The sequence below is a fragment of the Giraffa tippelskirchi genome, chromosome X, assembly GCF_054371585.1.
Source record: "Giraffa tippelskirchi isolate mGirTip1 chromosome X, T2T-mGirTip1v1.2.pri, whole genome shotgun sequence".
NCBI classification, from domain to species: Eukaryota; Metazoa; Chordata; class Mammalia; order Artiodactyla; family Giraffidae; genus Giraffa; species Giraffa tippelskirchi.
In genome coordinates, this window is record NC_137289.1 from 96,109,282 (window position 1) to 96,136,145 (window position 26,864).

General features: G+C 48.5%; 1 protein-coding gene across 14 annotated transcripts; it reads right to left on the reverse strand.

Moving 5' to 3' along the window:
• Positions 1-1,849: 1,849 nt before the first annotated feature.
• GRIPAP1 (GRIP1 associated protein 1) lies at positions 1,850-22,275 on the reverse strand. 14 transcript variants are annotated; one of them, XR_014075664.1, is made up of 26 exons: positions 22,213-22,275; positions 20,110-20,176; positions 19,906-19,967; positions 19,240-19,266; positions 18,333-18,440; positions 15,417-15,567; positions 14,411-14,595; positions 14,186-14,233; positions 13,465-13,496; positions 13,313-13,360; positions 13,079-13,178; positions 11,702-11,779; positions 11,405-11,497; positions 10,541-10,675; positions 10,060-10,155; positions 9,627-9,839; positions 9,382-9,495; positions 8,331-8,408; positions 8,151-8,246; positions 7,971-8,027; positions 7,758-7,857; positions 6,095-6,225; positions 4,453-4,575; positions 4,202-4,295; positions 2,740-3,396; positions 1,850-2,403 (listed from the first exon to the last, which is right to left on the reverse strand). XR_014075664.1 is itself a non-coding variant. In XM_081564826.1 (26 exons), the coding sequence occupies exons 1-26, from the start codon at positions 22,252-22,254 to the stop codon at positions 2,311-2,313; spliced, it is 2,508 nt and encodes an 835-aa protein (XP_081420952.1). In that variant the 5' UTR covers positions 22,255-22,275; the 3' UTR covers positions 1,850-2,310. The 14 variants fall into 14 exon arrangements, 13 of the variants coding, with proteins under 13 accessions (XP_081420952.1, XP_081420948.1, XP_081420951.1 ...); XM_081564826.1 differs by having other exon boundaries at positions 3,242-3,378; XM_081564822.1 differs by having other exon boundaries at positions 3,238-3,378.
• Positions 22,276-26,864: the final 4,589 nt, after the last annotated feature.

Here is a 26,864-nt window from a genome sequence, read left to right on the forward strand (position 1 = left end):
GGCTCCCGCCCCCACCCGTCTGAATCAGCAGCACTTAGCAGATCGATCGATGGGGAAGCATCGGTTAATGGCTCCAGAGCACAGAGTGCCATGCGGAATGATGCAGCGCTGTGTCCCCACCCTGCCCCCTAGGCTGGAGGAGGCGGGGGATTGGTGGGGGGCGTTTCTCTAGACGCAAAGCCCCCAAAGCTCCTCCTTGGCGGTCCTGGGTTAGAGTCCAGCTGTAAGACAGCTGCTGTGGGACTGGAACACTGTCCTCCGTTTTCAGATGTGAAATAGGGGCGGGAGTGGGGCATAAGGGGAGTACAGAAGGGGACAAGGCCAGGTAGCACACTCTCCCCCAGGCAGTCTCCACTCTGAGATGCAGTCTCCCCCATTTGTCCACATCCAGGAGCCGCAAACATGCCTCTTTCCCTAGAGGACTCTGCTCCTGGGCAGTAAGAGTGCTTGAGGCATGGGTGGGTTCAAACTCCAGCTGTGCCACTGATTTGTGTCCTTGAGCAAGTGACTTGCATCATTTCCTTTGTTGTCCATGGAGAGTTACCCCAAAATGAGTGTCATTGGGAGCATTAAATGGAGTGATGTGAGACGGGCATGGCACACAGAGGACACCTCACCTTTAGTAATTAAAGATATGTGGCAATGGGGGAGCAGTAATGCAGGACCAATTTTAGCTTTTCAATGGACTTGTCCACCCATTAATCCTCCATTTGTTCATCACAATCCTGATCTGTCCATGTCTCCATCCCCCCTCCTATCCACTGCCCACCTATCCATCCATTCTTCCACTCACACAACCAATTTCTCTACCCGTCCATCTACCTACCCATCTATCATTTTAGATGGGTCTATCTAGTCATTAACTCACCATCTAGTCATTAACTATCTATGTCATCTAGTCACCTATCCATCTAGTCATTAACTCACCTACCCATTCACTCATCCATTTGTATATTAACCCCATACACCTATTTGCCAACCTATCCATATGGATTCCCCACCACCACCCATCTATCTGTCCATCTATCCATACCTCTACAAGTGAAAGTGAAAGTCGCCCAGTAGTGTCCGACTCTTTGTGACCCCATACAATCCATGGAATTCTCCTGGCCAGAATACTGGAGTTGGTAGCCTTTATCTTCTCCAGGGGATCTTCCCAACCCAGGGATCAAACCCAGGTCTCCCGCATTGGAGGCAGACTCTTTACCAGCTGAGCCACAAAGGAAGCCCAAGAATACTGGAGTGGGTAGCCTATCCCTTCTCCAGCGGATCTTCCTGACTCAGGAATCAAACCGGGGTCTCCTGTATTGCAGGTGGATTCTTTAGCAACTGAGCTATCAGGGAAGCCCACCCATAACTCCACCTATCATTTATTATACCTACTATTTAGTCTTCCCATTAGCTCATCCATCAACCTGCCCACTCATCCATCCACACATCCCCCTAGCCATCCATCTGTCCATTTATATCCCCACTTGTTCCTCCTCTACCTTATCCACTTGTCCAGCAACCAATTTGCCCATTTATTCATCCAATCACCTATCCATCTGTCCATTTATTTCCCATCACCAACCCATGCAACATTCTACTTTATCCATCAGTCTATCCAACCACTGATCCATCCTCCCATCTGTCCACTCATCTATACCCACACCCCAAACAGATCCACCCACATACATGTCTGCGGGTATTTCTGCTCTACTCAGTTTGAGAGGCTGGTCAACAGTAACTGGAGACAGGGTGGGGGAAGAAGAGTAAAGGTGCACCCAGTGACCACCCTCCCCCTTCCAGTAACCTCCCTACCCTAAGCACATCCCTCATAGTTGGAAAGAATCAGAGCAGACAGTGAGTGGGTGGGCCCATCTGGCCAGATGGTATTTTGGCTGCACAGCCTTTACACACACACACACATTGCTAGAACGCTGAACATGGACCATGCCCCACCCAACATCCCCAATCCCAAATGCAGAGTAGCCAGGATTCCAGACATAAATTAAAAAATAAAATTAAATTAAAAAGAGTTGGTCTCTTGGAGGGAGAGCTCATGCAGAGATGAAGGCAAAGGCCCCTGGGAGCCAGGACCAAGGAGGAAGAGAAAACCCTGCCCCTCCCCTCAGGATTCCCCACTCCCCAGAGGCCTCAGCCCTAAGACAGGGTCACTGACACCAGCCATCAGGCCTCCAACCCCTTTAATGTCCAGTCTCCCAACCTATTTGATATTGGCCCCAGCCCCCATTTTCCCACCACAGCCCAAGGGAACTGTGTCCTGGGAGGCAGGGAAGGAAGGGAGTGGGTGCAGCCTGCAGGTCTTTAGCTGGCTTCTCCCGGTTCTAGGTCGGGGTCGGGGGACCCCACGCACTCCTTGCTGAGCCGCACAATTTCCTGGGACAGAACTTCCATGTCCTAAGAAACAAAGGAGCCATCAGGGGTCAGAGAAGGTGGCAGGCGATGGCACCCTCACCAAGCCTGGGTGTCATTCATCTCATCTCCTCGATCTCCAGGTATGTCTAACCTGAGACAGGAAGGTATTTGAAGAAGTCCCAGAGCTCCCAGCAGTGGGCTGGGCTCAGAAAAGGTGTGTGTGCTGTGTGTGAGGGGGTGAGGGGTGCCTAGAGCCAGGGATATGGACATGGGAGTGGATCATCTGCTGTACCCCTACCCCCCATCACCTTCTTGTCTACTAAATAGTGAGCTTGCTTCTCCAAGGTAGGGGCTGGACCTGTATCCTTTCTGACTTACCCTGAGATAGGCAAATACTTGGATTGCAGGGTGGGTGAGTGGACACATGGGTGGATGCATGGGAGATCCATGGTAGGCAAATAGGTGGACAGATGAACTGTTCAGAGGACAGATGGAGGGCAACAGGTGGGCAGGCGGGTTGCTGGGAGGGTGGGTAAAAGTAAGACAAGGGGTGATTGATGATTAGGTGAGACAGAAGGAGAGATATGTCAGGAAATGGATGCAAAGACATGTGCAGATGATTAGACAGGTAGCAAGGCAGATGGGCAAATAGTTGGTGGGTTGATGGGATAGTGGCTGAATGTGTATGAATGGATGAGTGTGTGGATACAAGGACAGAGGGAACAGTGAAAGACTAAACTGAGAGTGAGTACGTTGACTGGATGATGGGAAGACAAGGGGGAAGGAGTCCATGGTGAATGGGGTAGGTGAAGGGGGAACTGGCAGATGACCCAGGGGCTGTGTGGCTAGACAAAGGGGTAGGCTGGTAGGCCACACTTGCCTTGTGCAAATGCATATTCTTGGTCAACTGCTCTTCTAGCATGTTCTGTAGCTTCTTGTTCATCTCCCGAAGGTTCTCATCACCTGGCTTCACTAGGTCTCTCAGGACACTGCCCAGCCCGGTGCGGTCTGTGTGGCCTGCTGCCACAGATACATCTGCAACGACCCAAGCTGAGAACCACCCCCTTGGCCGAGACAGACAGAGACAGAACAGGAAAGAGGGAAACAGGGAGTGGGGGAGAAGAATGGGGGGAGAAGCCTAATGGAGGGGCAGAGGCTTTGCCATGTGAGACCCTGGCTTCACTTATTAGCTGTGCAGCCCTGAGAAATCAGGATAAGAACTAACTCATGGAAAAATGCCTATGACTGTGTGCAACACAGTCAGCTCTCAGCGCGTGTCAAGTGGCATTGTTCTGATTAAGGTTTAATAAAACAGGGAGAGGAGAAGATCTGAAAGAAAGGGACAAAAGAAACAAATATGGGGGTGGGGGAAGGAAGAGGAGAAAGGAGGAGAGGGGAGGAAGAACAGGAAGGAGAGAAGGACCCTAAAAGGGCTATGCATCCCGAGAATGAAAATTTCCAGAGGTGGAACCATCTAAACAGGCAGTAGGAACAGTGAGCCACAATGAAGGGGGGCAGGGATGAGGCAGAAAGAAGAGAAGGGAGAGAAAGCAGGGGAAGAAACACAGGGAGGAGAAAGGAGAATGGGGAGGAAAGACACTCAATATAGGAGGGTAGAGAGATGACAGAGCCTCAGACAGGAGGGAGGAACTGAGAAGAGATGGGGTAGAAGAAGGCAGTAAGGTCCTGTCTGCCTGGCTACCCACTCTACCACCTGTGGTCTTTGCAATAACTTTGGTGAGTTCTGTCAGAAGAGAGAGGCCACAGCTCTGGATGGCAGGGAAAGCAGGGGCAGGTGAGGGGCTGGATGAGGGGTGAGGGCTGGGGAAGGAGCACTAACCTATCCGGCTGTCCATGACGTAGGTCTCAATGATGGCGCTCTTCCGGCAGAGGTCCTCCGCCATGGACGCACTGCTCACCTCCAGGTGCTTCACCTGCAGGGCGGCCCAGCCCACCTCAGACCCTAAACTGCAGCATGTTCACCCAGGAGGAGGGGCCTGGCCAGATACTGCCCCATCTCCACCCCCAACTCCTGCCACCCCAGCCTCCTTGCCAAGGCAGGCCAAGCAGGGACAAGCAAGCAGATGGCACCTTCTCCTCCAGCATCCATTTCTCCTGCTGCATCTCTGCCAGGCGCTGAAAGAGCTCAGCCACTTCCTCATCTGACAGCTCTGCTGGCCGTGGGGGCTGGGCCTGAGGGCTGCTGGATAAGGACTGCAGGGAAGAGTAGGGGAGAGGCCAGCCCAGGCTCAGCACTGTCACCCCAGATAGGATCCAGGACTGAGGAGAACCAAGCCGGGGGTGAGCTTTGCAACTGGGGCTGCAGACAAACTATAGACAAGTCTTGGCACCCTCAGAGACTCTGGATCCCCCTTTACCTAAAGAGGGAGACAGGAACCATCAAACCACAGTATAGACTTATTGAGATCATGAAGGGAGAGCCTGGGGCCCCGGAGTTCTCCCATTTGGCAGGAGAATCAGGGGAGAGAGGAACAAACTAAATGACACCACCAGGAAGCCCACAGGAAAATCCCAAAGGTGGGACACTTTCTGCAGGTTAACTGGGCTGGTCTCTTCTACAGGTTGATGTCATGAAAATGAAGGATTACACTCGATTCAAGAGATTTAAGGGACATAAAGCAACCAGATGCAACAAATGTGCTCGAAATTGAATGCTGATTTTCATAAGACCAGCAATAAAGGACATTTTGGGACCAACTAGAGAAATCTGATTAAGGTCAAAGTACTACAGAAGATGTGTGAGTGCTCAGTTGTGTCCAACTCTTTGCAACCCCATGGGATGTAGCCCGCCAGGCTCCTCTGTCCGTGGAATTCTCCAGGCAAGAATACTGGAAGTGGGTAGACATTTCCTCCTCCAGGGGATCTTCCTGACCCAGGGATCAAACCCACATCACTTGAACATTTACCAATTAGGATGGTAGAGATCAGTTGGTTACTTACAATCTTATTTAGGTTTAAAAAAGAGAGAGGGGTCTAGAAGGGTATGAACTAAGAATTTATAGTGGTGATCTCTGGATGGTAAAGATGTGATTTCCTTGCATTTTTATAAAAAAATCTTTGCTGTGTTTTTTCAATTTTTCTACAATGTATGTGTGTGCATGCTCAGTTGCTTTAGTCATATCCAACTCTTTGTGACCCTATGGACTGTAGCCCACCAGGCTCCTCTATCCAAGGGATTCTCCAGGCAAGAATACTGGAGTGGGTTGCTGTGCCCTCCTCCAGGGGATCTTCCCAACCCAAGGATCAAACCTGGGTCTCCTGTGTCTCCTGCACTGCAGGTGGGTTCTTCACCACTGAGCTACCAAGGAAGCCCCTCTACAATGTACACAAACTACTTATAGAATGATAAAAAAAAAGTTATTTTCAAATATAAGGATCTGGCAAGGAAGCTGACACAGATGACAATAATAAGTGACAACTATGAATTGGGGAAAAAAGGATCTCCTACATGGATAACGCACCTACTATGAGCCACATATTTTATGGCACCAGGAAAGGTAGAATTAGCCCAGAGATGATGAAACAGAGGGTCAGAGAAAATAATTTGTTCATCCTCCAGTTAGCAATCTGAATCCAAGTTTGTGAGCTTGAGGAAAACTTGACAAGAATATGTGTGTGCTGAGCCGAGTAGAAGATGGCAGCAGGGGAAGGAAAAAGGAGGACCTAGAATCTGGGTAGAAGCTGGGGCTGTAGGTTCTTCCCTGCCCCTTACCCTCGCTGGAACAGTCGAGCTCTCCTTCTCCCGCAAGATCTCACGGTAGCTGAAGGAGGAGACGCTACTGCTGTCCCCAGTCTGGGTCCGGCTTGGTGAGTTCATCTCTGAGAGAACCAACTCTTCGAGCCCTGGGCAGAGAGGGAAGAGAAATCTGAGCCCCAATCCCCCAGGGTCCCAGGGCAGGAAGAGGCAGAAATAGATTTGACAGAGATGGAGAGACGCAAAGAGACACTCAGGTATGATGCAGACAGTAGGGTAGGGAAAGGCAGAAACAGAAAAAAGAGCTGTTTCTCTAGGCAAACACACGCCAGAAGTGAAACAAAGGTGAAGATGGGGAGAAAGACGTGATGCAGGCGCAAATGGTCACAAATTGGCGTATGCACTCAGACTCAAGGTACAGATAGCTGGAGAGGGCACAGGGGCACCCGCATGTGCAGAGAGAAGACCCCAGATAGACAGCAAGCCAGAGCAGATGATAGAGGCTAACAGAGATGCTGGTTTAGGACACAAGTCAGAGTAGTGACACAAAGAGAAAAGATGGCAATAGACTCATAGGCATACACCTAAATCTGACTTTCATCTAATGGACAAATAGAATATATGGCACACAGTTTGAATCTGTTTGTTGATTTGCACACCAACTTGCAACAGAAAAGAAATAAAACTCCTCCCTTATAAAGACAGGTAACTTCAGGAGACTGAGTGCCTCAGCGAGACAGTGATTTGGTGAGAAATACACCCGTTTTTGACAGATCACTTGAAATACAGCCACTAAGCATGTGCCTCTGTTCCTGCAGCTGCTTCTGAGTGTCAGGGAGGGGGGCTGACACTACAAGCCAAGGATCTCCAGCAAGAGCAGGGTGGCTGGGGAGGGATAGGCAGCAAGTTTTCTCTCACTTGTGATACAGGAAATGGCACCAGAGCCATCACTGCAACTTATTTATTTAAACATAGTTTTAGGCCATTTCTTTGTTAAAAAAAAAAAAAAAAAGAAGTCTGAGGCAACTCAAATTTTTCTGTTTTATTTTCTGCCTTAAGTGGCAGAAATAATGTAGATTTTAAATGCATAATGATCACATGGTAGTGCTGCTACCTGATTCTAAGTCTGTCTCCCCAGCTCAACGGGAAACTCCTGGAGGACTGAGACTTGGGGCAGGGGGTTCCTATCAGGGACCCCAGATGTAAGTGTGAGGGCTCAGTCCATATTTACAGAATGAGAGAATGGACACAACAGACAGAGAGACATTGGGTGAGGTGTGGGAGTGTATGAGGGGTAGTGAGGAGACAAACAGAGACAAAGACAGATGAGAGAGACCGAGGAGGGAGACAGACAAAGGAACAGAGAGAAGAAAAGGGCAGGATGAGGAAAAGAGAGAACTAGAGAGGGAAAGCTGGGAGAGAAAGGCAGATAGAGATGAAATGAGGAGGCAGAGAGATAAAAACAGAAGAGACACAGCAAAAAGGAGAGAGAGCCCAGAGAGAGAATGCAGAGAGAGAGAAACAGAGGGAGAGATGCAGAGAAAGGGTAAAAGACAAAGTTCAAGAGGAACAGAAGACACAGGAGTGCCCTACAGAATAAAGTACAGGAAGCAGCCCCAGCCTTCAGGCCCAGGCTCTGCCTCTCCACACCTCAGCCTCCCCTGTGGTCTGGGCCCTTCACCTGAGCGGCTCTTGCTGTTTGTGAGGATGTCTTGCAGCCGCTCCTGCAGCTTATCTGCCCGTTTCCGCTCTAGGTGCAGCTGCCGTTTGAGGTCCTTGAGCTGTGGGGAAAGGGGGTAAGAGGGGGGCTGAGGCCTGGTGGGCCCACAGGTGGGGGCGCTACAGGGCAAGAGTGGGCCATGCTTGAACACCTCCCAAGCATGTGCTGTCATACCGCAGCACTGCCCTTCTTCTCCAGGATTCGCTGCCCATCCACTGTGTCCTTCACTTCCTGTGGGAGAGAGAGAGCACAGCTGTGGGCGCCAGCATGGCTGCCTGTAGTGTGCTCCCTCCCTGCCCCATTACTGCATGCTGAGGCCCAGGGTGTTTCAAGGGCTCAGGAGGGACCAGTGACCTGCTTCAGGCTGTTGATGGTTTTCAGGTGACAGTCCCGCTCCTCCTGGGCCTGTCGGAGCTGCTCCTGCACACCATGCAGCTCCTCCTCCTTGCTCTGCAAAGCAGAGGGCAGCTCAGGCCAAGGCCTGGGAAACCTTAGTCCTCCCACCAGAGAGGAATGTTGTCATACAAGAGGCACCTTCAGATCGCTGGTATGCTGCTCCCGACACTGCCTGAGGGCTTCCTCTTGTTCCTGCTGCTGCTGCTGCAGAGATTCCTACAAGACAAGTCCCAGGTCTGACCACAGCCCCCCAGAGAACATCACGCCCAGTGAGGAGGGTAAGAGATTGCAGTGGGGACCCTGGGTGTGCAGAGAAGACACTCCCACAGGAACACTGGATGCAGAAGTGTCACATCGAGGACCAACATCTGCATTTACATCTTATTTAATAAAACATAACATAGCACTATTGCACGCCAGGAATGTTGCACGTGCTAAGTCGCTTCAGTCATGTCCAACTCTTTGTAACCTCATGGACTCTAGCCCACCAGGCTACTCTGTCCATGGGATTCTCCAGACAAGAATACTGGAGTAGTTGCCATTTCCTCCTCCAAAGGATCTTCCTGACCCAGGGATCAAACCCACATCTTTTTCGTCTCCTGCACTGGCAGGCAGGTTTTTTACCATTAGCGTCACCTGGGACTTTATATGTATTACCTCATTTTATAGAACCCGCCCATAGTACCTAGACAGCAAGTATTGTTATCATTTTTTTATGGCTGTTGAAATCTGGCCACAGAGAAGTAAATAACTTGTCCAAGGCCACACAGCTATAATAGAAAGCAGCCTAGCCAGGATTCAAACCCAGGCAAACAACTGGCTCCAGCATGTATGTTCTTCACTGCCACGTGACACAGCCTCTTATGTACTATCATCAGTTTTCCAGAAAATGGTAGTAAAAGTTCTGGTTGGAACAAAAGTAGAATGATTGTATTACAATAAATTCCTGACAGAAGTACAGTGTAAGAAGGAAGAGGTGCTTTTTCAAATTTGCACAGCTGACATTCTGCCCTACTGATGACCAGGCCCCAATCCCCTCCAGAGGGGTGCCGCTGAGCCAGAGGGTGCGGTGAGGATGCTCAAGTCAAGAGCATCTCAGAAACGTCCAGGGCCTGACCACTCCTGGTCCCCTGGTTTGCCATGGGTACCCTCCCAACCAGCCTCTGAGCGTCCCCAGGCACCAACTCACCTCAGCCTCCTTCAAGCGCCGTTCAAACCAGCCCTTGGCTCCATCCATAGAATGTACCTGAGCTTGAAGTTCTTCTACCGTCTGCTGAAGAGTCTCCAGTTCCCGCGTTCGGGCCTGCGAGAGAGCCAGCCACCATGGGCCAGGTGGAGAAGTGGGAACCTCACCCATGCCATTCCCTGGCCCATTGGCAGTGCTTCACTCTCCAGGTTTGAGAGGCAGAAGGGCGCCATCATCTACCCACCCACCTTCTCCTCACGGATCTGCCCACGCAGCTCCTCCTCCTGCCGCTTCTTATCTTCATGTAGCTCACGGAGCTCACGCTCGTAGCGGGCCCGCACCCCCAGCACCTCCTTCTCATGCCGTAGTCGCACTGCTCCCAGCTCCTCCTTGTGCTGGGACTTCTCCTGCAGTGTCTCCATGGCCAGCTCATCCAACATGGCCTTCCGCTTCTCAGCACTCTGGTAGCCAGGCAGGAGGACACCAGTCAACCTCCTCTCCAAAACCGAATAAGGGCAAAGGAACGAGCCAAAGTGCACCTCTTCCCCAGCCTCACTGACCAGGCTAAGCCACCCACCCCTCCTCATAGAACTGGCCATCTTCTGCCCCCTCTCATTCCCTTGGGTTGGTCCACATCACCTGTCCCCCAGCAGTCTGGGCTACCCCCTCAGTGTTGCCCACCTTCCGAGCCTCCTGTAGTTCCTGGATCAATTGCTCCTTCTCCTGTCCAAGTTCCTGGAGTTGTTCCAGCAGCCGACTATTGGCCCGCAATGACTCCTAATGCGGGGACAAAGGGAGTGAGTTTGATAAAGAGCCCCCAGGAGGTGCTGGTCACCCAGGACACGTCTGGTCAAGTGAGTGACGGTCTCTCCGTTTCTAGATTAGAAACATGCAGAGACCCCTAGCTGCTCCTCAGCATTAATTATCCCACCATTATTCTTGTTTCTATTATGGAATCAGATTGGCTATCCTAACTAACTGAAGAGGCTCAATCTCAAGTGAAATGACTTGGTCTGGGACACACAGGTGCTAATAAGCTTGTGAGTCATACTGGAACCCAGGTCCACCTGACTCAATGGTCTTCCCACCACACCTCATGGGAAATTCCACTGAGCCAGAACTAGGGAACTAGGGGGAGACAGGTGCAAGCCAGAGGTGTCACCTGGAGCTGGCAGTTCAGGTCATCTTTCTGTCCCATGAGGTCCTCATACTGAGTCTGCCACTGCTGCAACTCAGCTGTCAGTCCAGCAGTTTGTTCCCGGAGCATATTCAGTTCTTGGGTCTTTGCTGTTTGGATCTGGAGAGAATGGTGGTAATGGAAGTGGAGTGAAAGAGGCCCGCCCCAGGGGCCAGTCACGAGGTGTTCCCAGGGAGACAGGCAGAGAGGTGAAAAGAGAGCCAGGAGGAGAGAGAGAATTTCAAAGAGAAAATCAGTCAAAGTGATCAAGAGGGGATTGGACAAATGTGGTGTATTAATACAATGAAATAGCACACAGAGATAGCAGAACAGATTAGTGCTACATATGGATAAACCTCACAGATAGAATGCTTCAAGAAAGAGGCCAGACATTAGATTCGGTGTCTGATTTCGTTTACATGAAGTTGAAGAACAAACAAAACTAATCTATGTTGCTAAAGGTCAGAGAAGTGCTTACTTCTGGGAAGTACTGACTGAAAAGAGGTAATAGGGGCCTGTGGGATGCTGAAAATGCTCTATATCTTCCTCTGGGTGGTGGTTACACAGAGATAGATAAATATACAGAAAAGGACAATTCACTGAGTGTACACTTAAGATTAGTACACTTCTTGGCTTTTTACCAATGAGAAACTAGAATGTAAGAAAAGCAGAGATGGGGGACCAGAGAGAAGAGGGGTGGAAGCCAAGAGAAAGAAACTGAGAATGAAGTAGAAGCAGAGGCAGGAGAACAGCATGAGGTTCAGGCGACCCTACGCCAATGTGGATCACAAGCAGAGGGAGATGGGGGAACTAGGGAGGGATCAGCATGGGCTCCCATGTGTCCTGTACCTGCTCCAGGGCAGCCAGGCTAGTTCTCAGAGCATTATTCTCAGTCAAAAGTCCTTCCACTTGTTCCTGCGCATCTGCACTCTGGAGGGACACCTGGCCCCACCCCACAACAAGTGAGAGTGGGTCCAGAACCAGAAGACAGGACCTACCCACAGCCAAGAAAGAAAGGACACACATACACACACCCACAAGAACTGCGACCAGGGGAGCAGGACCCCTGGGGCCTTGCCTGCCTGCACAGTACCCGCTGAACCTGCCCTCACCCCCACCTCCCCGAGCCCTCTCAGTACAATGTACCTGGTCCTGTAGGGCTCGCAGAGCTGCCGCATGCTCCAGGCGCTCCCCTTGCCGCTGATCTCTCAGCTCTGCCAAGCTCTGTGGGGACCAGGTCAGGGGAGCCCATTCCAGACCTCAGCCTCCCCTGGGGTACGTATAACCATACAGACCCCCTCTATGGAAGGGGGAAGCATGCTGCCAGCACTTGAGGGTCTAGGGCTACCCAGCTATCAGCGATCTCAGGCTCACCCAGACTCTAGGTCATTATCCCCAGGGGCCTCAAACACCCCTGTATACATTCCAGTCCTAAGCACCTCAGAAAATACCCACAGTCCTAGGGATCTCAAATTCACTCAGCCCCCAACCATGCGAGGTCTCATGTTCACCCAGAGTCCAGCACAGGGGCCTTAAAGATTCTCAGACACACTCAACTCCCAGGGACTACAGCTTCACCCAGACTCCTGACCCCAACCCCCAGGGGTTTTAGACACATGCAACTCCTATGTCCCTAGTCCCCAAAGTCTCTGACCCACCCACACTCACAGCCCCAGATCCTTCAGGTTTCAAATTGATACAATGGCATAGTTTCCAGCTCCTGCTGAGACCTCAGGCCGACACCTCACCTGCCACTCCTGCCCCCAGTCTCTGGGGATCTTCAGACCCAGCTAACTGAAGACCCAGCTTTATCTAGACTTCTGTCCCCAGCTCTGAGGGGCCTTAGACTCACAGCCACTATATCCCCCAGTCCAAGGGACCTCAGACACATTCACTCTAAAGGGAAGCCTGGAGACTTTAAAGTCACCCAGCCACTCCCCACTCTTAGGAGCCTCACACCTCCCTAGACTTTTGCTCCAATCTCTGGATGTCTCAGACTCACCAGTTTTTTATCCACAGCCCCCAGGAGTCTCAGGACCACCCAGCTCACATGATCCAAATTCCTAGGTGTCTCAAGACCCAAACCAGCTCCCAAGCTCTGAGGGTCTCAAATGCACTCAGCCTCCAGGCCCAGCTGTGTCCATAGTTCTAAAAGTTACCCAGCCTCCAGAGAATTCAGACTCACTCCAACTCCTGGTCCCAGTCCAGTGACCACAGATTTCTTCAGATTCCTATCTCTAATACCCCAGCAATTCAGATTCATCCACACTTGTGGCACACAGCCCCCTAGTCCTCAGCCCCTCTGAGATTTTTGATTCATGCAGAGTCCTAGCCCAACCCCTAGGGCTCTCAGGGTTCCCCAGTTTCCATTTTCCTAGCTCCTAGGGGGTCCAGGACCCATTCAGTCCTTATATTTCTAACACAGAAACTATCAGACTCCCCAGCTAGCCTCCACAGACCTCAGAGCTCCCCAGACTTGCAGCCCCGTCCCTGTCCCAGTGATCTCAGAAACCAGCCCCTCACCTGATTGGCAGCCTCAAGTTCCTGCTGTAGCTTTTGAGTTCGAGCCAACTGGGCTTTGAGATCAGCCTCCTTCCGCTGTTGTAACTCCTCAATCTTGTTCCTGGGGGTGATTGGTGGGGGGGACACACTGACCACAGCCCGAGGCCCAGTCTCCCAGTTTGGCCCCAGGATCTTCGGTTAATCATGCTGGGCACTGCCATATTATCCACCAATATCCCCAACCCTGGTAGATACCGGCTGTCATTGAATAGTGTCTCCTTTTCTGTCTGCAGACGGCAAAAACTGGGCACAGAAAGATAGATGTATATGGATCAGTTCCACTAGTCAAGCTCCTCTCTAGTCCCCCCAAACCCCTTCCTCCCCAGCTCTGGAAAAAAGAAATTTACCTTTCTTGTTTCTTTTTCAGTTTCTCAGAGAGCTAGGGTTGGGGAAGGGGTTACAGACAAGTGATAACAATGAGAATAATATTAATAAAGACAAAAATTAACTTCATGTTTACAGACACTTTCCACTAAGGCCTTTCTGGAAACTGGGATTTACTTATGTTACCTCATGGAATCCTCAAAACTGTCCTGAGAAGTGAACACTACTGGCTTTACAAATGGGGAAACTGAGTCTCAGAAGGGTTAAGTAATTTGGTTGAGCAGCTGGTCGGCACCAAAAATGTGACCTCTACCCAGCTCCTCTGGCTCAACATTTATGCCCCCAATCTATTGACTGATGGCCACATCATAGAATAGCTAGGCTGGGAGTTCTGGAAAGCAGGATCGTAATTAGCTGCCTCACCACTGGGTCTCAAGTTCCTAAGAGCCAGCAGTCTATAAATGCTTGGATGGATGGACGGACAGATGGATGGACAGATGAATGAACAAGCAGAGCTGGGAGGACACAGAAGAATGGGATGGGACCTGCCAAGCACAAGACACAGAGGGACATTAGCCCATATCATATTGAAAGCATATCTGTGACATAAATGTGTGTCTTTGCATTTCACAGATGATGAAGTAGGGCTTTGAGGAGATACTCTGCCCCTCTATCCTACTGACGGAAGCATGGCAGGTGGGGCGTGGGTGAGGGCAAAGTCCAGGGAAAGCTTAGCAGCCCCACCTTAGCAAGTTCTTCCTGCAGCCTGGATGTTTCAGCCTGCTTCAAGGTCTGCCAGAATGGATGAGGGAGGGAACTGTTATCAGCAAGGCAGGAGGTAGGGCCTATGCCTTTCCCTGCCCTCCTAATCCATCAGCCCACAAGACGGTGATGTCACAGACATCACTAGGCAGAGCTAGGGCATACACCTGCCTTCTGGCACCCCAGACCCAACAGACCCAGATTCACCTCCAAGCCTTGCAGTTGCTCCCAGAGCAATCTCTTTTCCTCCTTCTCCATTTCCCATTTCAGCTCCACTTCTGCCAATGGCATTGGGGCCACAACAGGGGAAGCTGGGCCCCTTGGGGGGTCCCCTTCACCCTCACTGGCAGCTGGGGACCTCCCAGCCTCTTTCCCATAGCGCTCCTGCAGGGCTAGTGGGCAGAACAGACATATGATGGATGAGATAGTCTTTGAAGACCCCCGACTCACCTCAAATAGAGGGAGAACTGGCTTTCAACCCCTTAGGTAGCAGAAACCCTGTTCCACTGGTCACAAGCCTATAAAATCAAGGTTCAGCCCCCACTTCTCACAAATCTTTTAAGCCCCACCAACCACAGAAATCCTATCTACCATCAAATCAGCCCAAGTTAGTTTCCCAAGACCCAATCCCATCCTTAAGCCCCACCCAGTCTTCCAAGGTGTTGGTGATACCCACCCTCCTCCACTTACAGCTGAATCCTTCTACAACCTCTAATCCCCAGCCACATTCTACAACGTCTCCCTCCTGATCACCAAACTACCAACCACCACCCCACAAGCCCCAGCTGCTCTCCAAAAGTCCACATATCAGGACACTCCCACACTCGATGAAGCTTTCTTTCGGCTTTCATCCCAGACCCCACTGACAACTTGGGCTCAGAGTCTTCCTAATACTCCTTCATTCCCTTTCTCCATTTAGCAAACATCTCCTTTCTGATGTTCAAGCTGCTAATCTGTAACACCTTGCTAGGTATCAGGCGCTGAACTAAACTCAGAAAGATTATCACCTTTTATCTCTACTACAATTTTCTAGGTGCATGCACTTGGTAGATGACAAAGCTTTGGCTCAGAGAGGTGAAATGGCTTGTCCAAAGTCATATACTGATTCATGGCAGGGCCAAGCCTGATTCTGAAGCCTGTCCCTTCCCTGAGAGAAGACAACACCTGACTCAAGCCCCAAGGCCCCCACATTACCAGCAGGGTGTCCACACACCTGCCACATTCTTCTGCAAGGCTGTGTTCTCCGCCTGCAGTCTCAGTAGCTCCCCATCCACAAGGCTCCCAGCTTGGGCAGCCCCTGTCCTGGCAGCCCCAGCTTTCAGTTGCTGGTTCTCCTGCTCCAGCTGTTCCATCTGGCTGCAGAGCTGAGCAGGGGACAGGTGAGGTGGCAGAAAAGCAAAAAATCAGAACAGCATTTGCTGAAATATACATAGCACTTGATCCATGTACTTTAAAATTCATTTAGTTCCCATAACACCCTTGGGATGTAGAGGCTACACAGATAAGGATACTGAGGCACAGATGTTAAAGAACCTCAAATTCACACAGCTGTGAAGTGAAAGAGTAACAGAAGATTTGAGAATACTGAGGAAAATTTCCACCTGCCCACGCCCAACCTCACAGTCACAATTCAAGACCTCAGCCTCCTCTACAAGTTGCTGGTCCCAGATGTCAACATCATGGATGGCCCCCCAGCCCTCTTCTGTAGAGCAGTCTGCATCTGGGAGCCAAGGCACCACAGACAGCTTTCAGAGCATTTCCAGGGTCAGTATTGCCCACAGCTCCTATCATTAGCCCTGGGAGAGCTCATGGAGAACAATACAATGCAAATCAAACTACGCCAGCCTCCTGTTCAACTACTGGACAGTAGACCTGACAGGATCCTTTGTCCCCATTTTCAGATGAGAAGACTGAGGCCTATAGAGAATTTTTATTTTATTGCCTGGCATATTTTCTACCCAGAACACCATTCCTTTCATCCAGTTCTTCATATGACTGGCTTTTTTGCAACCACCAGTGCTCTGCTCAAATGTCACCTTGCAAGTAATATTCCCCAACACAGAAATTATAATACTTGCTAGCATGGCATTTTGTTCACTTCTTTATTGCTTAGCACAAACTGCAATTAAATTTACCTAATATTATTTTAATTTCTTACGTCTCTGAAAAATTTTGGATCATAAATTGTGATTCATAATTAAATTTTATTTCATAACATAGGGTCACAAGCACAGATTCCAAAGCCAGACTGCTTCCATGTGAATTTCTACTCTGCCATTTGATCTTGGCACAAATTTTTTCATCTCTTTGGGACTCAGTTTTCCTGATAGTAATGATACCTCATCGTTTTGCCAGAATTAAACAAGTGAATAATGTAAAGCACAACAAACAGGACCTACTCGTTCAGTCATGTCTGACTCTTTGCGACCCCATGGACTGTAGCCCACCAGGTTCCTCTGTCCATGGGATTCTCCAGGCAAGAATACCAGAATGGGTTGCCATTCCCTTCTCCAGGGGATATTCCCAACTCAGGGATTGAACCCAGGTCTCCTGCATTGCAGGCAGATTCTTTACTGTCTGAGCCACCAGGCAAGTCCATAAATAGGACCTGGCACACAGTAAATACAATGTAACTGTCAGCTATTAGTGCTATTATTTGTCTACTATATTATCATCTTTTCTCCCATTCCCCTCCCAGAAATATAAGCTAACCAAGAAAGAGGACTATTCTGTACTGCTTACAACTATTTTCAGAACACAGAGCACACAGTGGGGGCTCAGGAACTATCTGTTGAAGGACTAAATGAGCTGAAATATCTTGGCAAATAAGTGGCAGAGACAGGCCTTGAACTCAGGCCTCCCTGTGAGCACTTTTAGCTTCTAGGAAAAGGAGGGGGAGTGTGAAGGAGGTTCTATACTTGGCTCAGTGCCTAGCTCAGGGCAGGTGCTGAGAAACACGAGCTGGATTTATGGAGGAATAACTGCCCCACCTCACCCAGCCAGAACCATGATACCATTGAGGCTGGGGGAAGGAAGCAGTGAAAAGTGAGGCAATGACATCAGCTGTTATGTGAGCACCAGGGGTTTGGAATTTTGGGGGGCAAGGACCCACTGGGAGGTATTGTGGAAAGGAGCAATGTGGTAAGACCTGCAGGTCAGAACACTCTTTAGACCAGGCCTGGTACAAGAAGCTAGAAGTGAGGAGACAGCAAGGAGGCTGTGGGAATAGAGTAGGTAAGAGGTGGTAAGGGCTGAGGCAGGGTAAGGCCATAGGATAGATATAAACCTTTTAAATAGTCAAGAAATATTTTAGAGGGAAAATGAATTAATAAAAGAGTATTATCAGCAGCTAACACCTACATAAGCTGATACTGTGTGCAAGACTGTTCTAAGTGGTTTGCAGACATTAATTGACCGAGTTCGCACAAAACCCCTGCCAGGCAGGTACTGTCATTATTAGCTTTTAATCTTAACATTTGGGAACCAAAAAACAGGGAGCTTAAGTGAATTGTTCAAGGTTACAGTTAGTAAAAGGCAGAGCTGAGAGTTTAATTGAGGCCTTCTGGATCTTTACTATTACTTACTAAATTGCCCCTGGTATCATACCTGCATACTCCATACTGTGTACTTGCATACAAACATACTTTGCTTTGTTTTATTTTTTGAAGTCTCAAGCCCTACATTCTCAGGTAGAGGCTTGAAAATACCTATTTTGTTGTAGTGAGACTTCTCCCCTTAAAAGACACTAAAAACTTAGAAGAGAAAAGGGAAGTGGCTTAAACATCTTTCCAATCCATACTAAGCATAAGAATTTTACCTAAGACCCACCAATACCCTGGGGCTGCATAGCACCAGCCCTAAAATATACACCAGCAGACTTGAAGCTCGAAGAAAAGGAGTGACCTGATCAAGAAACAGCTGACATTAAGGCTTGCGGCCTTCTAATCCCAGCAGTGAGTGGTCCCATCTGTCAAACCACTGCCCCCCAACACAGATCCAGGACGTGTTTCAGCACCATGGACAGTGAGTCAGGGCCAGCCTCTGTCCAACCACCCTCAGCAGCCCTCCAGCCATAGCCCATGTGGTCCCTACCCCTTGGGCCCCCCTCAATTATCCAGGGCACCAGCACCTTGCTGAACTCGGCCATAAGCGTGCTGTTTTGCAAGCGGAAGTCCTCCTCCTGGCTGTGCAGCTTTGCCTGAAGCATCTCATTTTCACTCAGCAGCCCCTCGACTTCCTGCAGTGGCAGATGTAAGCCAGGTCTCCAACAGGGGTAGAAAGGATGGGGCAACAGGGCAAAGAAACAGAGATGGAGAAAATGACATTGAGGGGAGAACACAGGGTACAGAGAATGAGAAGGGTGAAATCAGGAGACACAAGGGGAAAGAGAGATATAAGGAGGAATAAAAGAGGAGATAGGGAGGGAGAGAAAGACAGGGGAGAGAATGAGAAGAAAAGAGGGGTATATATAGAAATTGGGGAGAAAGGAAACAGAGAGATGGGGAAAGGAGGTTAGAGAGGAAGGAGAGAGGGATGGGGAGGGGGAGAGAGAGAAAAAGAAAAGGTAGGACGACAGAGAGATAGGAACAAAGAGATCAACAGAGGGAGACCGGAACAGAGAGAGGGGGTCAGGGAAAGAAATGAACCAGGAAAAGAGAGAGGAACAGGGGAGTAAGGAAAAGGGAATCAAGAGAGACAAAGAAAGGGAAAGAAGAAATGAAACAATGGCAGAGATAGGAACAGGTGGGAGAAAGACAAAGAGAAGGTTGGGGAGAGAAACAAGAGTCCAAGAAGAACAGGAAGACAGAGACAGAGAGAGGCTGAGAGAGGAGGATAAAGAAAAAGGGAGAAAGACACAGAGAGAGAGACAAAACAGGAACACAAGGACAGACACAAAAACACATGGCTGGGAGGTAGTCACAGATGCAAGTGCACACACAGAGAAAGAAAGGCCAGTACAAGGAGATCCCAGCATACCAAAATATCCCCTCTAAGGCAGTCTACCAGACACACTTACCCTCCAGGGGTCCGCTTACCTGAGCTTTCTTGCTCTTGCTCAGTGCCTAAAGGTGAGGGGGATGGGAAGAGAGATAAGGTGAAAAGAGATGGACTCCCTCACTAGGGTATGGAGAGATTGTGGCAAATGTCAAGGGGGCACAATGATAACAGGGGTTGAGGGATGGGGGTATCTATAACCACAGAACTCACACAACAATTTATAACCCAAAGGAATGGGGTGAGTGAGTGAGAAGCACCCTGCTTACACCCTTTCCTCTAAGCTCTTGAGCTTTTCACGAGTCATAGTATTTAACCCTTCACAGGGTGGATCTCTGGGCTCAGAAGTAGGTTTAGTTTCACTTTACCAACAGTACCAGGACAGGGTAGGGAATAGGAGCACAAGGCAGGAATGTGAGTGGAGGACAGAAGGCAGAATCAAGGCGACTTACTGATAGATTTGATTATTTTGAATAAGTAGTTGAAATTAAAAATGAATTAAGAATAAACAAAAATTAATCAATAAATTAAACAAAATTAGATAAAATTATCAAACAAAGGAGACTTCCATGAGAAATTTCTGAATGACTAATGACAACATGTAACATTAGGTTACATGCTGGTTCACTGCAGGTGCTCACTGGACAAATGAATGAGTCAGACGGCTACAGGGAAACTTGGGTTAGTGAGTAGGTGGAGGGAGGTACCTTCTGAGCTTTGTTGAACTCCTTATCCAGGTAGGCAACCTTCTGTCGAAGACTGGTGAGTTCTGGTGTGGGGAAAGCAGGGAGTCTCAGCTTCAGTCAGTGGTAAGGAGCTTAAAGGTCTTTCTGCCAGGCCTCTGAGGTATTTTCCCCCTTGGCCTCTGTCCCCCAGAGCCACCCCCATCTAATGAGACCCTCTTGGCTCACCAACACCATTCTTGCGTAGTTCATCTGAAAGCTGGTAGTTGTTTGTCCGGAGTTCTAGTAGCTGAGCCTGAGAGGGAAGCAGGGAGGGAAATGACTTGGTGGGAATGTGCCCCCTACACTCACAAGGAGGGAACCAACCCTCTGAGCCCCAGAGACCCTGTTGCCCTCCTTGTGCCTTTTTAGTCACTCTTAAGACCTGTGCCTGCTGCATCCCAAATGAGTCCAGCTGCTCAGCCCCTGTCCCACCTTCTCCAGTTCTACTTATGACCACAGCCAGCCTCGCCCGTCTCCCTGCTGCCTCCACCTCTCCCCTTTCAGTCCAGCTATGACCCCAGGCGATGCCACAGTGCTGACCCAGTCCACCTCTTGTTCCTGTGTGTTCCATGGCTCTCCGTGCCCACAGGATGAAGTCGGCCTCCTTACCCTGGCTGGCCTCATCACACACTAAACACTGTTCAGTCTTCCATCAGAGGTGCTGTCTATCCTCTTGGCCTGAATAGGGGGCAGGGGACTGCCTTCTTCCCTCTTTCCCAAGGGAAGAGGGCTTGGTATTATGACCAATTTCACTGAGTAAAAAGGGGTTGCCCGGGGTCACCACAAGCAAGGCTCTCAAAATATGTCCAGATCCCTTTCAAGAATCGAGGACAAGTGAAGTATGGGCCATTCCGAACAGCATATCCCCTACCAGCCCTGCAGGGCACTGAGGCCAGTTGTTCCCAGAACCACTGTCCCTTACAGCACCAGGACCTTTCCCTCCCTCCCATGGCACCAGACTCCATCCCTGAGTGGTCTGCTAAAGGGGAGAGGGCTTGGCCCATATAGAACCTTTCCTGCCCCTGTCCACTCCTGGACCCTCTCCTCCTGATCCAATGAGAACACCCCTGGCACCCATTTAAGAGTCTCTATCCATCAGAGTCCAATGGTTTTGCCTTCACTCATGACAAATGGAATCAATCTTCCTCACTCAAGGGTCCCCTACACCCCTCAAGATCTCCCCAGTCATGATCCAATGAGATGAACCTATACCTTTCAGGGTTTTTCCCCTACAAGGCCTTGGATGGGTTAGGTGGATTACCCTTACTCACATGGAATAACCCTTATGCACAAGTTACAAGGGCCTTCCCCTTTTATGGTCCAATTATCGCGCCCTTCCACCTTCAGGGTCCTTCACACAGTGACAACTGGTTTCCTTCATTCAAGGACGAATGGATTATCTCTCTTCACTTGGAGTTCCTCCTGTCCTCCCACAGACCCTACACAGGGTTTCTCCCCTTGAGTCTACTCACGCACAAAATCCAATGGTCTTCCCCAGTAAGGAACTATGTCAACAAGGGCCCCCTTTGGCCTTTCATCCCATCTCGGAGCCCCACCAAAAGAATCAAGTGGTCAGAATACTCAGTCAGGGTACCTTCCCAGAGCCCAGTGATCTCCTCTCCACGCGGTCCAAGGGTATCACTCTTTCACCTCCTCTGGTTCTCTCTCCAACAAGGATTAATGGTATTACCCATTCAGGGCCTTCATCACCCCAGCCCTAATGGGATCACCCCTAATCATCCAGTGGTACCACCCCTTGCACAGAAGCTCCACCTCCCAGGAACAATGACAACATGTGGGGTCTTTCCCCAGTGCCCTGGCACAGTGGTATCTCCCACAAAAATGTCTACCTCCCACCAGTAATGGTATTGCCCTCTCCAGTGCTCCCCCCACCATGACGCAAACAACCCAACACCCGCTTCCTTCCTCTCCAGGCAAAATGGTTTCGCCTTCTCAGGATCTCCTTCCCTCAAAGCTCAGCAATATCATCGCCCACCTAGGGTGTCTCCCACAAGAGCCCAAAGGTCTCGTCCCCTCCAGGTCTCATTAAGGTATCCACGCTAGAACTCTCTCTTCCACCCACAAGGCTAACAGAATCCAACCACTGAGAGCCCAGCAGTTTCTCGGAATCCAGTAGTCTCACCACTCGGAGCCTCAGTTTCCCTTCTCCAGACCCCTTAGACTCAAGGTCCATCCCAACCAACTCCTGCTCAAAGCCGGTGGCACAAGCTCTCCCTTCCCCGCACCCCTGTCGCCTAGCCTGCTGGTCTTTTCCCCGCCGAGCGGTACCTGCATCCGCTGAAACTCCTCTTCAGACAGAGCTTGCGCCATGTTCCTCCCCCCCACCCCCCCAACAGCTTTCTGCGCCGACGCGGTTCGTCTCTCCTGTCAGTGGAATTGGGTCGGACCAAACCACCGGGCAGGAATAGAGGGGGAGGAGTCTACTCCGGAAGTTCAGCGTTTTGGAAACAGAGACAAGAGAAAAAAAAAACTAGCCGGTTAAGTGAATTGCAGTTTAGTATTTTACCAAAATCCAGGTCATTAGTTCTGGCTTTTGAGCTATCATTAGACTACTCATTATGATGACACACTGTGACATTCCTGTGTCATGGGACTCGTCGCTAGGGAAGTGTTTGCCGACAGAAAATCGCGCTTCCGCGGTACTCCTTTAAGGAAGATGGTCGGCTTTACAGTGGAAATGAAAGCGGAAGCTTTGCGCATGTCTTGTTCCCGCCCTCCTCCGGGTGACCCCCAAAAGGGAATCCCGTCTCGTGTGAAGCCCTTGGCGTGTTTTTTTTGTTTGTTTTTTTTTTCAAGATTTGACGCTGATTTTTTTTTTTTTTTAACATGATACTGTTAGGTAAAGGGCCCAGCCACCAATAAATTTAAAATACCCGTGAGGAAAGAATGGCAGTGAATCAAGCGAGAAAGCTTCACTTAAAAAAACAAAACTAGGATAGCAAAACATCAGGAACATTCAAATAAATGTTAAAATGCACTATAAACGTCTCTTGTGCTTACCGGCCACCTCTGCAAACCCTGTCACCCAAGCAGTAGTTTTTATTTGGGAAAGAAAAAAATTAGAAAGCATGTTTAGCAGCAACATGTCTGGTACTAGGATATGCCCTATTTTTTTAATTTTTTTTTCTTTTTAGTGGGGCGAGGGGAAAAACGCTTTTATGCCATTTTAAACGTAACAGAAAAGCAAGAATGGTATAAGGAAATGTGCTTAGTCACTCAGTCGTGTCCGACCTTTTGCGACCCCATGGACTGTAGCCCGCCAGGCTCCTCTGTCCATGGGGTTCCTCCAGGCAAGAATACTGGAATGGATTGCCATGCCATGCCCTCCTCCAGAGGATATTCCCAACCCAGGGATTGAACCCAGGTCTCTGGCATTGCAGGCGGGTCCTTTACTGTCTGAGCTACCAGGGAAGCCTATAAGGAAATTACCTGTACCCTTCTGCCAGGTTCATCAGTTCACATTTTGCCACCTTTGCTTTATCATCCTGTCTTTAGATATAAAATTTTTGAACTATTGGCTTCAGCATCCATCAATGATTTCCTAACACCAACATTCCATTGATATTTGTTAGTTACTAGTCTACTGTAAGAAAGAGCTTTCTCTTTCCCATTTATGTGTTTAGATCTGTACAGACTCGTTCTTATTTTATTCCATAGATTATAATCAATCACTATCATTATTTCCTTTGACACTCAAATTGTCCCAGATTTGGCCAGTGGAAGCTCCTTCAGGTTGACTTTTGTGTCCCTTTGACATGGCCCCATCATTTTTTTCAAAGCACTTCCTCGCTTTCTAGCATTACAAGATGCTCCAGATGCATTATTCCTTTTTAGCCCCAGTTGAGAAAGTGTTCATTGCTGCTGCTGCTGCTGCTGCTAAGTCGCTTCAGTCGTGTCCGACTCTGTGCGACCCCATAGACGGCTGCCCACCAAGCTCCGCCATCCCTGGGATTCTCCAGGCAAGAACACTGGAGTGGGTTGCCATTTCCTTCTCCAGTGCATGAAAAGGAAAAGTGAAAGTGAAGTCGCTCAGTCGTGCCCGACTCTCAGCGACCCCATGGACTGCAGCCCACCAGGCTCCTCCGTCATTGCTACTAGGGTGTAATTTTTTCTATGCCCTCTCAGTGTACAGAGCTAAAAAATACATGTATATGGACTAATTCATGTATACACACATATCTATTATATCTAGTTACATATTTTGCTATAGGTATATATATTTTATATATATATATTTTTTGGTCATGCCATGTGGCATGTGGGATCTTAGTTCTGTGACCAGGAATAGAACCTGCACTCCCTGCAGTGGAAGCAAGGAGTCTTAACCACTGGACCATGGGGGTAAGTACCTTTTATTTTTTAGGTATATGTACTTTAAAAACGTAAGTACACTACTAATAACTTCCATTTCAACACAACACACAAGATTCATTTTAGTTTCCTCACTTTTCATATTCTTCTCCAACAGAAAGAAACCTGTCTCCCACTGTCCACAATAAATTTACTTATTTGTGTAATCATATAATCCACATTAACTCCAGGATTGCTTACCCGTAAGAGTATGAAAAACAAATCTACCAACTAGAGGTCAATACTTTTTACAGCTTCTTTTGTCTTTAGATTCCTGTTGGTTTCTAGTCAAAATACTGTGTTTAACAAGGCTACCATAGCTTCAATACGATGCAGTTCCTTTTGTTTTTAATCTGGTGGTAGTCAAAATACTGTGTTCAAAAATTACTTGGCTTGGACTTCCCTGGTGGTCTAGTAGTTTAGACTCTGAGATGCCAATGGAAGGGGTGAGGTTTGATCCCTGGTGGGGGAACTAAGATCCTACGTGCCAGTGGCCAAAAAGATTTTTTTTTAAATTTGCTTGGGTTAGTTCTCCCTCTCCCCAATGCCCCTCCCCCATGAGGCTGCATGGTTCATTTGAAATATGGTTAGGTTCCTTTGTTTTTGTTTGAATTCCATTTTGCCCTCCTCTCCGCCTCCTTGTTGAGGTAACCAACCTATTTAATTTCTAGTTTATCCTTTCTCTTTCTTTTCACACAAATGAGCATGTGTGAAGAGGAGCAGAAATGCCACCCCAAAATATGCCACTTTGATTTGCATTTCTCTAATAATTAGCGATACTGAGCATCTTTTCATGTACCTGTTGGCCATCTGTGTCTTCCTTGGAGAAATGTCTACAAAATGTGGTACTTTGGTTGTGACTTATTTTAAGCTGAAAATAATCAAGACTAGCACACTCAAGAAAAACTTCTACCTCTCCTTTAACTGCTTAAAAGAATTAAGATAGTTGGTCTGGCCCAGAAAGAGAACTATACCGGAGATAACGTTTTATCTGAAAGACCCAGCATGGCCAAGCAAACATTTGACTAAGAAACATCTGCTCTTATCATCCTGTGAATTGCCCTCCTCCCCTTTGAAACCTCTCTGAAGCCCTTATCTTAGCTCAGTTTGGCATGTAAGCCTCAATTGGCCAGCTACCTTTGGGTCTCATATTTTTATGAGTATTCTGCACATACGAAATTAGTTTTTCTCCTATTTATCTGTCTTATGTCAATTTAATTATTAAACCAGCAAAGAACCTACAGAATAGAAGGAAAACTTTTCTGCTATAACACATACATGTATATTATCTTATATATCCTACATGAAGTGTAACATCCTGTAACTACTCTTTTGCACTTTGCATTTTTCATTTGATAATATCTTCTTTCTCTCTGTGTCAGGTACATATACCCCATTTTTTCAATGTATCATAATTGAACTACCCTCCTATGTTTGCCCATATAGGCGGTTTCTAATATTTTGCAATTATAAACAATGCCAAAAGGAATAACCTTGTTAATATATGTTTTTTTTTAATATTATCTGAGGTATATCTTCAGGGTAAATTCATAAAACTGGGATTGCTGCATCAAAAAATGAATATCTGGGGATTTCCCTGGTGATCCAGTGGCTAAGACTCCGTGCTCCCAATGCAGGGGGAAGGGGTTTGATCCCTGGTCCGGGAACAAGATCCCATGTGCTGCAACTAAGACCTGGTGCAGTCACATAAAAAAATTAATGAATATCTGGTTTTAGTCGATACTCCTAAATTCCCTTCCAAATGGGCTGTTCCAAGTTCATAACCACTATCAACGTATTTGAGTACCTGTTTCCTCACAGCCTAGCCAATAGTCTGTGTTGTTCTATTTTACAATTTTCTCCAATCTCAGAACAAAGAAATGGCATCTCATTGTATCCTTTTTTTCTTGGAGCACATGTGGGATCAAACCCACGCCCCTGCATTTTTTTCTGTCATTTTCATCAGACTAAATGATCTGCTTGCTGTGGGAAAATTATTTCAGCCAGGTCTCTTTTTTCCTTTTTTAATGTATGAACTTTATTGAGATATATTCTCTATTTACCTATCTACCTATTTGTATAATTCAATGAGTTCTGACAAACACATACCTTGTAACCACCACCACAATCAATATATAGAAAATTTCCATTACCCTCAAAAGGTTCCTTAGTTACCCATCCCAACCCTCCACTCCATCTCAGGCAACCACTGATTGGCTTTCTGTCATGGGAGATTATATCTGTCTTTTGAGTTAACCAAATATATTTCAATATTTAATTGTTATTCTTCTATTGGATTTTTTATTTAAAAATTATTTATTCATTTTTGTCTGCACTGAGTCTTTATTGTTGTGCGCAGGCTATCTCCAGTTGTGGTACATGGGCTTCTCATTGTGGTGGCTTCTCTTGTTGCAGAGCATGGGCTCCAGGCGCATGGGCCTCAGTAGTTGCAGCACGCAGGCTTAGTTGCCCCATGGCATGTGGGATCTTCCCGGACCAGGGATTGAACCTATGTCCCCTGCATTGGCAAGCGGATTCATAACCACTGGACCACCAGGGAAGCCCTCTAT

Bases quoted from the DNA above. Each gene is read 5' to 3' on its own strand.
- GRIPAP1 (XM_081564821.1), bottom strand. From the start codon at position 22,254: ATGGCGCAAGCTCTGTCTGAAGAGGAGTTTCAGCGGATGCAG. The intron at 14,596-15,416 runs GTGTGTGGACAC...TCTGCCCACTAG, and splicing joins CTTGCAGAAGAATGTGGCAG to CCCTGCAGGAGCGCTATGGG. The intron at 10,156-10,540 runs GTGACACCTCTG...TCCCCGCATTAG, and splicing joins ACCTGAACTGCCAGCTCCAG to GAGTCATTGCGGGCCAATAG.